The sequence below is a fragment of the Fusarium oxysporum genome, chromosome 10 (genome assembly GCF_000149955.1).
Source record: "Fusarium oxysporum f. sp. lycopersici 4287 chromosome 10, whole genome shotgun sequence".
NCBI lineage: Eukaryota > Fungi > Ascomycota > Sordariomycetes > Hypocreales > Nectriaceae > Fusarium > Fusarium oxysporum.
In genome coordinates, this window is record NC_030995.1 from 1,678,735 (window position 1) to 1,693,988 (window position 15,254).

General features: G+C 48.7%; 5 protein-coding genes across 8 annotated transcripts; 4 read left to right on the plus strand and 1 right to left on the minus strand.

Annotated features, from left to right (window-relative positions):
- Positions 1 to 2,075: 2,075 nt before the first annotated feature.
- On the plus strand, positions 2,076 to 3,364 carry FOXG_11521 (uncharacterized protein). The gene is made up of 2 exons (XM_018391180.1): positions 2,076 to 2,479; positions 2,538 to 3,364. Exons 1-2 carry the CDS (start codon positions 2,386 to 2,388, stop codon positions 2,909 to 2,911), a joined length of 468 nt encoding a protein of 155 aa, XP_018249781.1. The 5' UTR covers positions 2,076 to 2,385; the 3' UTR covers positions 2,912 to 3,364.
- Positions 3,365 to 3,507: 143 nt separating this feature from the next.
- FOXG_11522 (adenosine deaminase) lies at positions 3,508 to 4,972 on the plus strand. Its single transcript, XM_018391181.1, has 4 exons — positions 3,508 to 3,632; positions 3,681 to 3,820; positions 3,884 to 4,553; positions 4,614 to 4,972. Exons 1-4 carry the CDS (start codon positions 3,603 to 3,605, stop codon positions 4,785 to 4,787), a joined length of 1,014 nt encoding a protein of 337 aa, XP_018249782.1. The 5' UTR covers positions 3,508 to 3,602; the 3' UTR covers positions 4,788 to 4,972.
- A 50-nt stretch (positions 4,973 to 5,022) lies between these two features.
- FOXG_11523 (mitofusin) lies at positions 5,023 to 8,308 on the minus strand. Of its 2 annotated transcripts, XM_018391183.1 has the most exons (3): positions 7,988 to 8,278; positions 5,789 to 7,933; positions 5,035 to 5,737 (listed from the first exon to the last, which is right to left on the minus strand). In XM_018391183.1, exons 1-3 carry the CDS (start codon positions 8,160 to 8,162, stop codon positions 5,391 to 5,393), a joined length of 2,667 nt encoding a protein of 888 aa, XP_018249784.1. In that variant the 5' UTR covers positions 8,163 to 8,278; the 3' UTR covers positions 5,035 to 5,390. The 2 variants fall into 2 exon arrangements, with proteins under 2 accessions (XP_018249783.1, XP_018249784.1); XM_018391182.1 differs by having other exon boundaries at positions 5,023 to 5,737; positions 5,789 to 8,308.
- Positions 8,309 to 8,430: 122 nt separating this feature from the next.
- FOXG_11524 (uncharacterized protein) lies at positions 8,431 to 10,008 on the plus strand. Of its 2 annotated transcripts, XM_018391184.1 has the most exons (4): positions 8,431 to 8,666; positions 8,732 to 9,007; positions 9,064 to 9,321; positions 9,373 to 10,008. In XM_018391184.1, exons 1-4 carry the CDS (start codon positions 8,661 to 8,663, stop codon positions 9,517 to 9,519), a joined length of 687 nt encoding a protein of 228 aa, XP_018249785.1. In that variant the 5' UTR covers positions 8,431 to 8,660; the 3' UTR covers positions 9,520 to 10,008. The 2 variants fall into 2 exon arrangements, with proteins under 2 accessions (XP_018249785.1, XP_018249786.1); XM_018391185.1 differs by having other exon boundaries at positions 8,431 to 9,007.
- A 245-nt stretch (positions 10,009 to 10,253) lies between these two features.
- Positions 10,254 to 13,809, plus strand: FOXG_11525 (protein phosphatase). Of its 2 annotated transcripts, XM_018391186.1 has the most exons (3): positions 10,254 to 10,785; positions 11,307 to 12,843; positions 12,896 to 13,809. In XM_018391186.1, exons 2-3 carry the CDS (start codon positions 11,602 to 11,604, stop codon positions 13,382 to 13,384), a joined length of 1,731 nt encoding a protein of 576 aa, XP_018249787.1. In that variant the 5' UTR covers positions 10,254 to 10,785; positions 11,307 to 11,601; the 3' UTR covers positions 13,385 to 13,809. The 2 variants fall into 2 exon arrangements, with proteins under 2 accessions (XP_018249787.1, XP_018249788.1); XM_018391187.1 differs by lacking the exon at positions 10,254 to 10,785 and having other exon boundaries at positions 10,977 to 12,843.
- The last annotated feature ends 1,445 nt before the right edge of the window (positions 13,810 to 15,254 follow it).

A 15,254-nucleotide genomic window follows, 5' to 3' on the forward strand; every position in this document is an offset into this window, starting at 1 on the left:
TTTATGACGAGTCTTTACGGATATATTCAAAGCTGGAATAAATTGTCAGAAATTAGTTGCTCGTCAAGTCCTGCTGTGTGTGGTTGAGTTAGGTATTGTAGCCAAGTACGTGGTGTAAATAAAGGCCAGTTTAGGTTGTCTCTTACACGCCGTCAACACCTCCCGTCAAGTTCCCCAGACAGGGTCCCGATTACTTACCCAAATGGCTCACCTTGACACCGTGCCGGCGGCCCAAGCGTCTCCTAAAAGATACCTTACCTCGTCCATTCTATATCAGGTTGTACGTACCATTGATACCATGTTGCTTCTTCCATTGCGAGTCCAGAAAGAACTGTCCCTGAGCTTCTGAAGCTTAGCGAATGTCTGAGTAGAGATTGCCCAATCGGTGGTTTCGTCCCCTGTCTATCCACTCCTTTACAAAGTATCACGGCCTCGACAAGTCTACAAGTTACACCATCAACATCACGCGGCATTCTTTGGTATCGTAGACGAGATTTCCTATGGATCACGAGGTTCGTGCCTGTATAACTATTCTTCCATTCAATGCTTCGTAATCTAAAACCCTTGTGCGAATTGCATCGGATATGTTTACCGCTCATCACGGCAATTAGGTCTATATTTGTCGAATGTATATACGTAATCTCCTTACATCTCGATACAGTGAAACGGGCTGAAAGGTCACGATGCCAGATGTTTAATTGCCAATGGCTTCTCGTCAAATATTGACGAGCTCCATTAAAGGTCATGTGTTGTACCCCTTGGAGCAGGGGAATAAACAAATTACGTACTAGTCTCGTTGCTTACAGGATACCGAAACCAACGTCTCAAAGCGATCTAGAAGCTAGGTCAAACTTGAACACTCCAACAACTCAACAAGACAGATTCCAAACATCCACTCCCGACTTTTCCGGTCGTCCCTCTTCCTTCCTGTGTCTCGCAATACGTCCGTGACTCTCTTTCTTGCTTTTTCTGCTTTTCCTAATTACAATACTTTTGTCTACGAACTGTAACAAGGACGAGGAACAACAAGTATAGACACAAGGTCCATACTACCAGGTAAAAGTCAGGCACTGCGTATGGCCTTCTAGCCAAAGCTACGTTCGGTCCTCAAGAAGCCGTTCGCAAGTTCCTCCTGGTTTCTTTCCGAGACTCTTCTGACATGAAAAAACATATCGGTTCATGATGATGCTGGTTCTGCAAATCATAGCCGCGAAGTCGCAGGTGTATGATTGATCAACTTTACATATTACGTACCAACTTGTATCTCTTGGACATGTCATCTTTTGTGAGAAGGTAAGGCAATAGGAGCTTCTCGAGTTGTCTCTCTACTAGACAACGTGGTATTGCTTGCACACCTTCTATGCCAGGCACAGGCTGGTTCCCTCAGAGACTGGCATATTCTTGCCGGGTTTAGTGAGCATTACCATATGGCCCTGCGGTGCATATTAAGTCAGCATGTATGTGCCGCGGTCCTTTTGAATGATCCAAATGCCAACTTTACATATATGAATCTTGACCAAGAAGATACATTACATAGTGGCAGGCTCACACGACTTCGGCAGAATATTGCCGAAGTCATAGTGGACAACATGGAATTTCTGAGTGTGACATTTATACCGCCAATGTCGTCATGAGCATTCAATGGTTGGAATAGGTTGCGGCAGGATCATAACTGTGATCGAGACGATGGGTGGCGACGAGTAAGCCAAGACTGGGGTTATTCGAGCACGATGAGGGGGCAAATGGCCGCCCACCACTCGGTTTCCAGCATTCTGTTCTGAAGCGCGCCTCTACTGTAGAATGGACGTGACATGATGGGATACGGAGAATGAGACTAATACTCCTTATTGTCTCAGAGCTCTACTGCATAACGCTCACAATATGTCCCTGACCACGGCCCAGTATTTGTTCAAGAAAATGTCATGATGATGACTTTATCCAATGGCTCTGCATGAGAAATGATGATAACAGTTCCATTTCGCATTCTCAAAGCTCCTCCTGTACTTTGCAGTAAGAGGCTCGATGATGGTTGTCTATGGAGGGTGCACGTGACGATAGTTGCTGGTGAACTCATCGGCTAAACCAGGGTGGTGTAAGTGGAGCACCCAAGCAACTTCCAAAGAAAAATTACTCCCATGACATCGTGACGCCCAACGTCAACGCCAACTCATCAACCAGTCACCGAGAGAACATATTTTCTTATCGGGCGGAGATTTGTCAACATCGCTTATCTCACCAGATTCTTTCAGCAATTACGATATATTCACAAGCCTTGTGATTTGGGCTGCGACTATTCGGCAATTCCTTCTCCACCAAAAGCTCTTCAACAGCTCTTAATACCTTCACAATCGACTACTCGATACACAACACCTTCAGCTATTCAAGATGGTTACTCTTACCGAGGTTGAGGACGAGCACTTCCAGCACCCTCAGGCTGGTCCCGATGTTGAGGAGGACGATGACGACTACTCTGATACTGGTAATTAACAACCCCGCGCCTTTAATCGCGATATTGTCCATGCTAACAACGCCCGTAGACTCCGAGATTTCCAACGAGTCCGACTACGATCCTTCAGAAGAGACTTTCGCTGAGCGACTATACGCACTGCGCGACATCGTCCCCCCAACTACTCGCTCATGGATCTCCGGCAAGGCCAACACCATCGGTAACGCTGCCTGGAGCGTTCTCTCTTTCAGTGGCAAGGGCGCTTGGGTGCTCACCACCTCTGCCCTGTTCTTTGGTGTTCCCTTCGCTTTGTCTTTCGCCGAGGATCAACAGCTCACTGCTATGGAGCAAGAGTACAACATGCGACAAAGCGGCAGTGAACTTCTGACCGCTGGCTCCGAACAGAGCACCGCTGACCAAGTTGGCGCCGCCCTCGATGGCAAGCCTGCCCAACCTTCTCTGTAAACAAATAGGTTGGAGTCACGCAATCAAAAAAAACCTTGACCTTACGTTTCTGGGTATGAGGATATCTTAGACAGTGCCTTTTGTTGCCAGGCGCAGTCATTATTGGGCCGGAAAATACGGCTTCCCATGTGTACAATAATTGTTTACGGCGTATATGGCCGATGAAGACCTATGATGGATGCAACTGGGTTTGACCGGGAGGAACGAGAAGCGCAACGCATCCACGGCGCATGGTTACCGGTGTAAAGTATAAGATGGGGTTGGTAATGGCTGCGATCTCATCTCCAGGAAAGGCGGTTTCACATGTATTTCGTCACATTAGAACTGTATCATTGATGACTTACGTGTGAGCTTTATATAAACCACAGCTTGTTCTGCCTTCGTATTGTGTATTGCTTGAGACAATAACGATTAATGGGAAAGTCACGGAATGTGATGAAATTGAAAAGAAGCTTCTAGTCATAGCAGCTCGTTCGACCAAGTGTATTGCTCTTGATGTTTTCGATGATTGTGATGATGTAGGATCTCCATCAAGTTCAGGGTAGGTATTCTGGTTGACACTAACTTTCGTGGTAATGGATAGATGAGTATCAATTCTCTCAGTTACATCCTGACAGACTAACTAGAGACTCTACATATTCCCAGCTAACGCTGAATAAGTAGCTGTCACGAAAAACGAACAAAGCCAACCATGGACTTTGTTGGACTGCCAAAGATAGAGGTTGTTTAAACTCAACGTTCCATGTTTTTGACACTGACGATATGCAAGCTTCACGCCCATTTGACTGGGAGCATCTCACGCCGTGCTCTCCATGAGGTATGGCTACGTAAAAAGGAGACAGGCAACACCGACCTAGAAGATCCTATGATCGTCATGCCTGAAGGGAAACATGATTACAACCTGCAAACGTTAGTCTTGCCTCCATCGATTGGCAGTCACAGGATTAGACACAAGCTAACTACACTTCACAGCTTCTTCCCGCTTTTCAGCAGTTACCTATATAACCTTATCACGGATGAGGAATCTGTTCGAGATACTACCAAATGTGTATTGACAGACTTTCTCAATGATGGCGTCTGCTATCTCGAGCTTCGAACAACACCACGCGCCACGCCTCAACTCTCAGCAGAGCAGTACATCTCAATCCTTCTTGACACAATCTCGTCATTTGAGTCCCAGAACCCTCAGCTACACACTCGTTTGATCCTCGCTGTCGATCGGCGACACACCCCTGAGCAGGCTGCTTTCACCCTTGAGCTTGCTCTGACATACCGTGAGCAGGGAGTCGTTGGCTTGGATCTCTGCGGTGATCCAACAGCGAGGCCAGCAGGCGAGGTAAGTGTCTTCACTCCTGTGTTCTTAGAGGCAAGAAAGAAGGGCTTAGGGATTACGGTTCACTTTGCTGAAGCTGAGGCGAGTGGGTCGAAGGAGGAGTTGAGTACGCTGCTCTCTTGGGAACCGGGCAGGCTGGGACATGTGATTTGGGAGGATGAGGAGACCAAGAAGGAGATCACAAAGAGAGCGTTGTGTCTCGAGTTATGCCTGAGCTGCAATGTCAGAGCCGGGATGGTGTTGGGCGGCTTCGAAGGCCACCACTTTGGGCACTGGAGAGGTGTCAACGGCCCTAAGATCTCACTCAGCGTAAGCTACTGAACTTGTGTTCATGAAAGGGAGAAACATAAAGATTGACAATGATCATAGACTGATGATGTGGGCGTGTTCGAAAGCCCCTTGTCTAACGAATATAGACTCGTCGCGGAACATTTTGGCCTTGATCGTCAGGCTATATGTGAGCTTGCGCGACAACCTATTGATGGCATATTTGGAGGCGAACGGGAGAAAGAAAGGCTGAGAAATATCATGTGGACACAGTGAGCTTGACAGCTGCTATCGCCATTGCACAGAGGCGTTATGCTGTAGTGCCCGAAGCTTGCATATTATCATGGCCATAGAGTCAGAAGACTTTGAGACCCTTCAACTGAGAGAGAAAATAAAAGTAGTCGCATAGCCTGCTATGTTTATCTTAAAATTTGTCCACAGTTATCCAAGTTTATCCTCAACTTGTTTAAGAATTTTCATCACTTTGTACTGAGTTATTGTGACATCGCTAGGAGGCCAATGGATGCGGTATGAATATCGACGTCATCATTTAGGCATAAGCTATTAGAAAAGTGTCTACTCTAGTGAAGTTGTGTTTACTAGCAAGGCGTATTGCATCGCCCACGAACAGCTATCGAGCGGTTGAAGCATCAATAGTTAATTCATACTGCTGTGACTCGCTAACAAGGTATGAGGAGAGAAGTTGATATCAAAGCCAAATCAGGAGCATCTCGTGTTCTTCCATCGCATCACATATGGAAACGACCCTGCCCATTAACGCCGTACTTTTTTTGGTTGTCGTCTCAATCTGAAACGTTAACGTTAACCCCATCGGTAAACATCCAAGTCGTGTTCGTCCAAGTTTCCGTAGCTTCATCATCAATGCATGCCAACTGGCGGAGTCTCAAGGTCAACACCTTCAACCCTGGCGCGCTCACCATCGCTCTGGCGGATGAGGTTGAGGAAATAACGAGAGGCGCGCTCACTCTCGCCCTTGACCTTGATAGTCTCCTCTCGCTTTGCGCTCAAGTCCTTGAGGCTTTGGTCAAGGCCGACCCGAAGGTTGTCAGCGGGAATGCGGAGGACCTTGCGAACGGAAGAGGAGATACGAGAGGAGTTGGAGTGAACATAATCCAACTCAGCAAGCTGAGTGGAGATCTTTGTAGCAAGGCGAGGAGGCAGAGAGTTGGGAATCTGCTGCAGAACATAGGCGGAGGCAGCAACAGCTATTAACAATTAGTGACTTTGCATTCTTGAAAGTTACATGGTTCACTTACCAGCCACGAGAATGCCAGGAATGATGAGCTGGCGTAGGTTCTCGTTGCTCAAGATGCGAGTTGCTGTGATAGCCTGATCCATCCACGTGTTCATACCAATCATCCGGGGTACAACGGCGCCGGCAACTGTAAGGGCCATACCAGTGCCAGCAAACTTTTCCTGTCGCTGTAACAAGGTAGTCCAATCGACAAAGTCGATCAGTTCTGTGGGAATATCGACCTGGCGAGCAAGAGCATCTCGCTTGCGTCGGAACATAACATCAGGTCGGAATTGGAGATTCTGGAACTCATCACCAACGTGCAGGATACCCAGTTGCTTGATAGCATTGACGCCATACACGGTTTTTCTACGAGCATACTCTTCGCAGTTCGAAACAGAATCTGCAATGCGAGACAGCATAGCTTCCTTGAGATCCTCTGCATATTGGAAAGCATTCCAGATACCGGGGTAGGGTACATCGTAGTGGCTGCTTCCAGAGTGGAGAATGGCCGAGTTAAGAGTGTTTCGAGTGTAGTCATAGACGTCCTTGCATGTTTCCTCAACGTTGGCATCAACTGACTCGCTTACTTCGGTCTTTGCCCTTCGACTGGATTCCAACTGAGGTTCAAGCTCTTTCAATTCCTGGGTCACTCGCTCCAGTTCCGATTGAGCAACTTCCTGGTTGACATTTGCAAGAGTGTTGACATCATTCAAGATGTTGAGCAGATATGTCCGAGCAGGTGCAAGCTTCGATCGTGCACGCTTCTCAAGCACGAATCTTCGCAGCGATTGCTCCAGAGCCTCGAAGTCTCGCACCTTGTCAAGATCCTTACCCTTACCCTTGTCATCACCATCACCAGGATCACCACTGCCTCCACTTGAACTACCGCTGCCACCAGGGCCGCCAGGAGGCGAGGGGCCGACAGGGATGGCGTTGCTGGATACGAAATGCACAAGCTCGGAGGACTCCTTGTGGGTTCGGGGACTGAGACCGGCAACCTGGTCAAGAACCATCTTCTCACATCGCTTTTTGTCTCGGATAACATCGAATCCGTTAACAACAATAAAAATATATGCCTTCTCAGCAGCAGCAGCCCAAATAAACTCCTTGGCAGACTGTGTAAAGTGATTGGCAGCGGAAACCACGAACACAACCACATCGATCTCCTCCTGCCGGGCAAAGATGGCAGTCGTTTTGGTTGTATCGGAGTTAAGGCCAGGAGCGTCGATCAAGGCAATATCCACCACGCCATTGTTCAAGAGAGATTCGTCAATGCTTCGGCTATCCTTGACGTAGATCTTGCACTGAGTGTAAGTCTCGTTGTCGATGACGATGTTCTCGAGTTCCTTTAGTGAGAAAACATCGTAGGTCGACTCATCGTTTCGGTCGTAGGGCACGTTCTTATGCACTGCATGTACCTCTTCCACACCAGAGTTCTCCCTAGCATCAAGCACCTCACAAAAGATAGCAGTGCAAGGCTGCTGATCCTCAGGAAGAACCTTTCGACGGAGTAAAGCATTGCAGAAAGTTGACTTGCCAGCATTGAGATCGCCTGTGATAAGAACCTTGCTTGCAGTATCCTCGATTCGTTCACGGAGAGCTAGTAGATGTTTGATGCTGGAACTGATTTTGCCGTCGAGGAGCGATGCAATGGAGCTCTTTTCCAATGAATGCACAAGCTCGGTCTGGTGGAGAGCACCGAGCTTGAGATCTAGCTTCAAAATAGAGAACTCTTGAGCAATTTGTGGTGAAACAAGTCGGGGCTCGGGTGTGGATCGATTCTCAGCGGCTCGACTCGATTCGGCGGAACCGTCTTCGACCGTCGTCATGGCACGTCTTAAACCAGGGTTTCGGAAGGAGGATGAGCCTTTGCCTTCCATACCCGTGTGGGCATGGGCAAAGGCGGGCCGTGAGGAGTGTTCGGAGGAGTCGCGGCGAGCTCGTTGAACGGAAGGATAATGTGCGGGCCAGGAAGCATTCATTTCTTGTAAATTTTGAAGCAGTTCGAGCACCTTGTTGATGGAACGACCGAGGGTAGCACGGTGAGCATTATACCACATCTGGTGCACAGCACCCGACGCAGGCCGGTCGTGATGCATTGCCATATCCCATGCTGCGGCGGAACTCATGGAACGCTCATCGCCAGCTATACTTCCACCGTAGCCTGAGTCGACGTCAAGCATGCTCTGGAGACGGGCAGCATGTTCAGATGTCATACCATTTCCGACAGTCATATATTGTACCCGAGAAGAGGACGAGTTTGTGGGTGGCGGAGAAGAGTGGTTGCTGGTGGGCGCGTCGGAATGGCCATGATCGTTGTCACCGTCAGAATCGGGTTCCTGGTGCAGTCGGGCCTTGCCCTTTCCGTTACCGCTGAAATAATCTTGGCTCATGTTGAATCGGTCCTTAGCAGTTCGAGCGGCATATTTTGGATGAGAAGCGAGGGGAAGAAAATATCCTTGGAACCGTGATGCCGATGTAATTATGGCGGTCGGTTGGAGAGGCGAATAAGAATCATTGACAAGTCAGTCGAACGACCCATTTCTGCATGATTTTTGCTACGTACCGATTCCCGATTTGATTGGCGAAATCTGGAGACTTTTGGCGCTTGGACCAAGCGGGCTCTTATCGTGCCGTATCGTGCAAGCAAAGCGGTCTTTCAAGGTTGGCCCAGTCCGATTACGTAGTGTCGGGACATCCGTAGCGCGACCAGGCCATCAACTCTTACCACGCATCTGGATCAAGGCTTGATCTCTTCTCGCTGCCTTGCGCGTTTCTGCCTCCTACTTATTTACTATTCGCAAGGACTCTTCCCCTATACCGACTCTTCGACCTCTCTTTACCAAGACCTACCCTCTTTCATCCGTCAACCACCACTACCCCCGCACATCATGAATGTAAGAACAGCGGTGTCGTGCGACAATGCGGCGCGCCCATGATGGCTAATTCGCTCACGATATAGATCCTCGAATGGGCATTCGGAAAGCGCATGACGCCCGCGGAGCGTCTACGCAAGAACCAGCGCATGCTAGATAAGGCCATCCGTGAACTTGATCAGATGCGCGTCAAGCTGGAGAAGCAAGAGAAGACCCTTATTCAACAAATCAAAACGAGCGCCAAGAATGGACAGATGGGAGCTTGCAAGATTCAGGCCAAGGATTTGGTCCGCACGAGACGATACGTCGAAAAGTTTTACAGCATGCGCAGTCAATTACAAAAGATTTCGCTTCGCCTTCAGGTAATTGCATACATTGGATATGAGCGTAGACCAGAGGCTGACCGAATTCGACACAGACATACAGAACGAACGAACAAATGATGCAGGCTATGAAGGGCGCTACCATGGCATTGGGAAGCATGAATAAATCGATGAATCTTCCCCAGCTTCAACGAATCGCCATGGAGTTTGAACGCGAAAACGATATCATGGACCAACGACAAGAGATGATGGACGATGCCATTGATGATGCTATGGATGTGGGAATCGAAGAAGAAGGCGATGAGGTGGTAGAGCAAGTCTTGGAAGAGATTGGTGTGGACTTTAACCAGGCAGTAAGTCATAAAAGTGATGCTACGCAAGCCTTGTCGCTAATACAGTCACAGCTCGGTGAAACACCTACCGCTCTGGGAACTGCGGCGGTACCTGAGGGTAAGATCGCTCAGGCGGTTGGTGGCGGAGGCGGCGGCGGCGGCGGTGGTGACCCTGTTGACGACGACCTGCAAGCAAGACTGGATAGTTTGCGAAAATAGACGAGCTGACAGGGCTTCCTTGAAGCCTTAGGAGTTTTGTTTCAGTGATAACCGCCATATCAGTTTAAAGGAGGGTACGCTACCATTATTCGGACCCTTCAGCCCACAGAAGACGGCCATATGTCCGATATCATGATCGATCTTTGGCCATAGGAAGAAGGAAGGGAGCTTCATGGTACTATGTTTGTTCCGGTGCATTGGTGTCTGGAGAATTGTCTTACAAATCATCAGCTTTGCAGTTTTTCTGTGCTTTATAGAAAACAATACTCGCTGCTTGTCAGGCCTGTTGAAAACGTGGGCAACGCTTGACCAACTTGTCAGTCGATTTGCGTCTACTTCAGTTTGTGTTGATATACTCGCACTATTATAAACATCCTCAATTTGGATGATGGGTAAAGTAGAATCTATTGGATCACACAAAACGGTATCATTAGCAATAAACAGGCAACCTATCTGAGTATGGCTTTGACGGCAGTCCCAGACCTCCACGTGTACAGCCGGCAACGGCTTTGGGGAAAAGAAGCTGGCCGTATGAGAACGGATTTGATCTTAGGAAAAATTAACCCCGAGCCTGTTAGCTTCATCTGACTGACGGCAGAGCGATTGTGGGATTATTTAGATGCTAGTTTCGGATGTCTCGGGGCGAGGATGGCTTCCCTCGCACCGACTTATTGTTGGAAACACATATCAAACGTGTCAATAACTAACACGCAAAATCAGGGTCCAGTTAATATGCGTTTCCTAGAGCTGATTCATTGCTAAGATCGACACATCCATTTCTATTGAAACCCAAAGCCGAGAATCGCAAATTTGCCCAAGATCCATTTGCCTGCACAGCGCTAAACAGCGCGGTCGTGAGCCAGTAAACGTCACTCGCCCGTGGATACGTCAGTGGCCAACAGCCAGACACAGCGCACAATCAGATCTTGAGGCACGTCCAGCTTAAGCGCAGCCCCCCGCCCCCACTGACGCTCACCAATCCGCCCCGTTACACCAGCTGCAGTGCGTCAGGTAGCTCCGCCCTCCACTCCATCCATTCACCTCTGGTTCCAGTACTTTATTAGCCCAGCTAATTCATCCAACGAAACGTCCTAAAGCAACCTTGCCAACTCTTCATCAATTACGATACGACTTTCTGTAGACTCACTGGCTTGTATTAAGCCTTAACTTGATCCGCTTACCTTGCAGGACGTCCCTCTCTGTCCTCTGAATACTTTCCAGTTCAACTCTCCAGTGTTGAAATAGTCTTTCCACATTCAGCGCCAGGTACGTTCGTTTGCTGCTCTCTTCAACTTATTGCACTGCTTTATTGGAAGAACTATTAAGTTACTTCGACACATGTGTTCCCTCTGTTCTTAGCCCCAGCCGCAGTATGATCCTGTTTATTGGACTCGTGGATTATCAGAACTATATGATTACCTATTCCCCGCCAGCGCAGCCGCTTCCCTTGTGGCGTCTACGTCACGTTTCTTGAATTACGATGCGCTCAGCATCATGCCTCTGCCTCACAGCCAACGGTTGACACGGTTCATTGGTGCTGCATCGAGTTTAAGTACGGCCCTGTCCCCGCCGTCCGATAGTCCCAATGGTGCGAACTGTGGTCATCTCCAACAACTATCACTGGGGTGACGACAGAAGTCAAACTTATCAGTCCGCGCGCTTAGCTACATCATCAACGTTTTCCTTACAACCTGCACGCACTCATTGCTCTATTCCTATTCTCGTTTATTTATCATCCTTGGCGACATAGAATGATGCTCTCGGTTCATCCTCTCTAACTCTTACAGGTCCGCCTTGCGCTGACGAATTAAACACGCCAAGCTGGTCTCGACCAGCACCCCGCCCCCTACCCTTACCACGACGGTATACTTCCACAGCTACCGCAACGTTCGCGTGTAGCGATTCTACAAAGCCCTACTCCGACGACGATAGAACCGATACCGAGCTTCAGCCTTCCACAGCATCAACAGTGCTGACGTTCCCTCTGCGCAACACCACCTAGTATTCTCTTGTCCCTAACACAAGCTGGCGAGCAACAAGCGTCGCAGTCTCTCCTCGACTGGAGGAAGTCTGCTGAATAGAATGTTTGGCGGCAGTTCCAACAACTCAGCGGGCAACAAATCCGAGAGCGATTCAAAATCCGATAAATCCCCTTCTCCCGAACCTGGCCCAGGCCCCAGCGCTCCGGCTCCAATTAAGACAACTGATCAGGCTGCAAGCGGTGAAAAGCGCAGTGGAAATGGCAGCCCTCCCACTCGACAGGATACCGGTGGATCGACCGACAAGAAACGCAGAAGTAGCAGCGTCAGTAGTCGGGCTAGCAGTCTTCTTGCGTCCGCCAAAAACTCGCTCAACTTCTCCCAGAGCAGTCGCAGTGGGGGCTCTGAAGTGAGCTCCCAGACACCTCTCCAGAAGCTTGGCAAACAGGATCCCGCTCTTGCAGTCCCCCAGGGTCAACATAATAACTCTGCTGGAGAATCCATGCCGGGTCCCAAGTCTACGTTTCGCGTTGGTGTTTGGGAAGATAGGAACAAGAAATGCCGTCGCACTATGGAAGACACTCATGCCTTTCTCTATAATTTTGTGCAGACTCCAGCCTTAAATGATGTGTCTTTAAAGGATAAGCCTGAAGGTGAGGATCGGGAATCAGTTTCCTCCGACATGGTTGAGTCAGACAATGGTTATTTTGCTATCTTCGACGGACATGCTGGTACATTTGCAGCCGACTGGTGTGGCAAAAAGCTGCACCTCATTCTTGAGGACATCATACGCAAGAACCCCAACGCTCTGATTCCTGAAGTCTTAGACCAGGCCTTCACGGCCGCTGATGCACAGTTGGAAAAGCTGCCCCTAAAGAACAGTGGTTGCACTGCAGCTGTTGCAGTCTTACGCTGGGAGGATCGAGCGTCGAATGATCGATCAGCCATCAAGTCCGCTAGGCCGGAAGAGCCTGTTGAAATGGATAAAGCAAAAGATGGAGCTTCGAATGACGAGGCAACCAAAGCTACAAATTCAAAAGGAAAGGGTAGCGGACGACAGAGGGTACTGTATACCGCAAATGTTGGTGATGCCCGCATCATTCTTTGCCGAGGTGGAAAGGCCCTGAGACTTTCTTACGACCACAAGGGCAGTGACGAAGTCGAGGGTAAAAGAATCGCCGCTGCCGGAGGCCTGATTCTCAATAACCGCGTCAACGGCGTTCTGGCTGTAACCCGGGCTCTTGGTGATGCCTACATGAAGAAGCTTGTCACGGGTCACCCCTATACCACCGAGACGGTCATTCAGGCTGATAGTGACGAGTTCATTATCATTGCTTGCGACGGAGTAAGTTGAGCCTCAAATGCAAGTGGAAACCACGAGATGCTAACAACCACAGATTTGGGACGTATGTAGTGACCAGGAAGCGGTTGATCTCGTGCGCAATGTTGAGGATCCCATATCGGCCTCAAAGCAGCTTGTTGACTATGCACTAAACCGCTTCAGCACTGACAACCTGTCTTGCATGGTCGTCCGACTGGACCAGAACAAGGAGGCTGCAGTCGAGGTGGAAGGTGCAGTGTCCCAGGTCAGTGAGGCAGACAAGATTGTCAGCGAGACTAAACAAAAGATTGCAGACGGTAGCACGCCCGCCGTCGGTGTATCAGCGACTAGCAACGCGCCCCAATCCGAACCCCCTATAGCTGTTCAGGAAGGGAATTTTGTGCCAACTTCACTGGATGAAGTGGTTACAGAGGAGCCTCCTCATGTTGCAGATCCAAAATCGGATGAGGTCCCTATATTGAATAAGGCCGCTGTTGAAGAGGCCCGCAAGGATAAGCCAGCCGCAGACAAGCCGGCGGAAGAGAAGCCCGCTGGGCAGGCATAGTTCAAATACACTGGGTAGACATGAGGCACTATGGACACACCCCAGACTACTTATTTGGTCTCAGAGCAAGAGCTTCATCATTCAGTGAGCACGGGATACGGATCTAACGGGTTGTTCGTCTCTCCACCTGGACCATTCCCCATCTCCTTGGATCAAGGCTTGTAAAGTGCGGTGATATGATCTGCATGCAAGGTGCTGTGATGGGATTCATGTCTTGAGTGGGTTTACACAGAGCTGAAAGGAGCTTGATCAGCCTTGAGTTGTTTCTATAGGTTAGCTGAGGAGCGCCCTCGTACATGTGAAAGGAGGGGTGACACTGCTGATGCAGTACGATGGTGTATTGATAATAACATGATTACGACTTGGAACAAGAGTCGATCTTTCGAGTTCATTCTTTGTATCTGATACTTGTTGCTAGGTTATATATGCATTGCCATCTACTGTCATAAGCCAGCTATGCCTCTCTATATCCGTGCTGTAACGTTGATGTACAATCTTGTCAGGCTTGTGCAGCCGAAGCGGCTCGTGTTGAATACTTTGATTAAAGTAGGTATGGATCCCACTATTTGTTCTAGGATGCTTCGACTGAGCTTCCATCCTTCTAGTCAAGGGATAGACTGGTACGGATACTGAATCGCTAGTTTGGCGTCAAGCTCCATTCTATTGACTGCAAGTGATTGGCAATTACAGCGTCACCCACTATGTTGCAGACAGTCGTAATTGGGACCAACCAAACAATCTCCTGCAGCTCATAATATCGTTCAGCGTAGACGACTCCGTCGCAGAATGTCGCGTGCCAACGGTTGTATTCTGACACTGACGTATGTTGACAAGGCGACGGGTTCTGCTTCCAAACGTTCCGGAGTCGGTAAAACCAACGCCAAAATGTGTTTATGTTAACTTAGATTGGGGGTGGAGAAGCCGGGGCGGGAGAGGATGTTACTTTGTTGCTGGAGTGGGTGGCTTTGATCTACCAGAATTGGAACTCTGGATCAAACTTAGATTGATTTTGATAGAGGACGAGTATTGAACTCTGCGAGTCATGATGATCTCTTTTATTGTCTGGCTGTTTTGCATCATAACTATGTCTTCATACATAAGATACCTATGTTAACATATGTGTACTTCGTACGAGGCGACAAGAGAGATGAGGCTAAATCGTCATCTCGTCTAGTTGTCGTCGTTTCGTTTCATGACACAGCTCTTTTCGTCTATGTACAAGCTACTTTGAGTTGATGTTTACTGTCTCGTCAAAATTTCTTGGTTCTGTCATGCAGCCAACCCTAAGTCGTCGCTCAGTAGCACTGTATCGCTTTGTGTTTTGTAACTTTGTGTGATGGCCTACTAGTTAGTTCTGGATTGGGTTGGTTGTCTTGGTATACCCGATCCCTGACGGGAACCCAAGACGCTATTCATCATTCATTCCAGCGCGAGACTCCCTTTTTGGCTGGCGCGCAATTTGCACTCAAATGGTCAACATTGGAGTAATTGATTGACATTTTATTTATGTCATAATCGGGATGATTTATCAGGCGTTGGCGTGCCAGATTCTTTTCCTTTTCCTTTCTTTTCGAGTGGTGCCATGCTTTTCTTCTTCTTTTGTTTGAGTATATGTCTCGGCCCATGATGTGAAAAAGCACCTGTTGTGCGTTGCCCGGCCTTATTTGCTGCTGCTGAACTTAATAACTCTACCCATCGATTGATCGACACCTCAACCTGGGGGGACTTGCAACGGTCCTCTACAGAAGACGTGTTTTTGGAAGAAACAGAACCAAAGTTGGAGAGTGAAACTTTCGTTCTTCCCAGTGATTGTTGGATAAACTTGGCAGATACACAAAAGACACACAAACAACGCAAACTGGCAATAGGC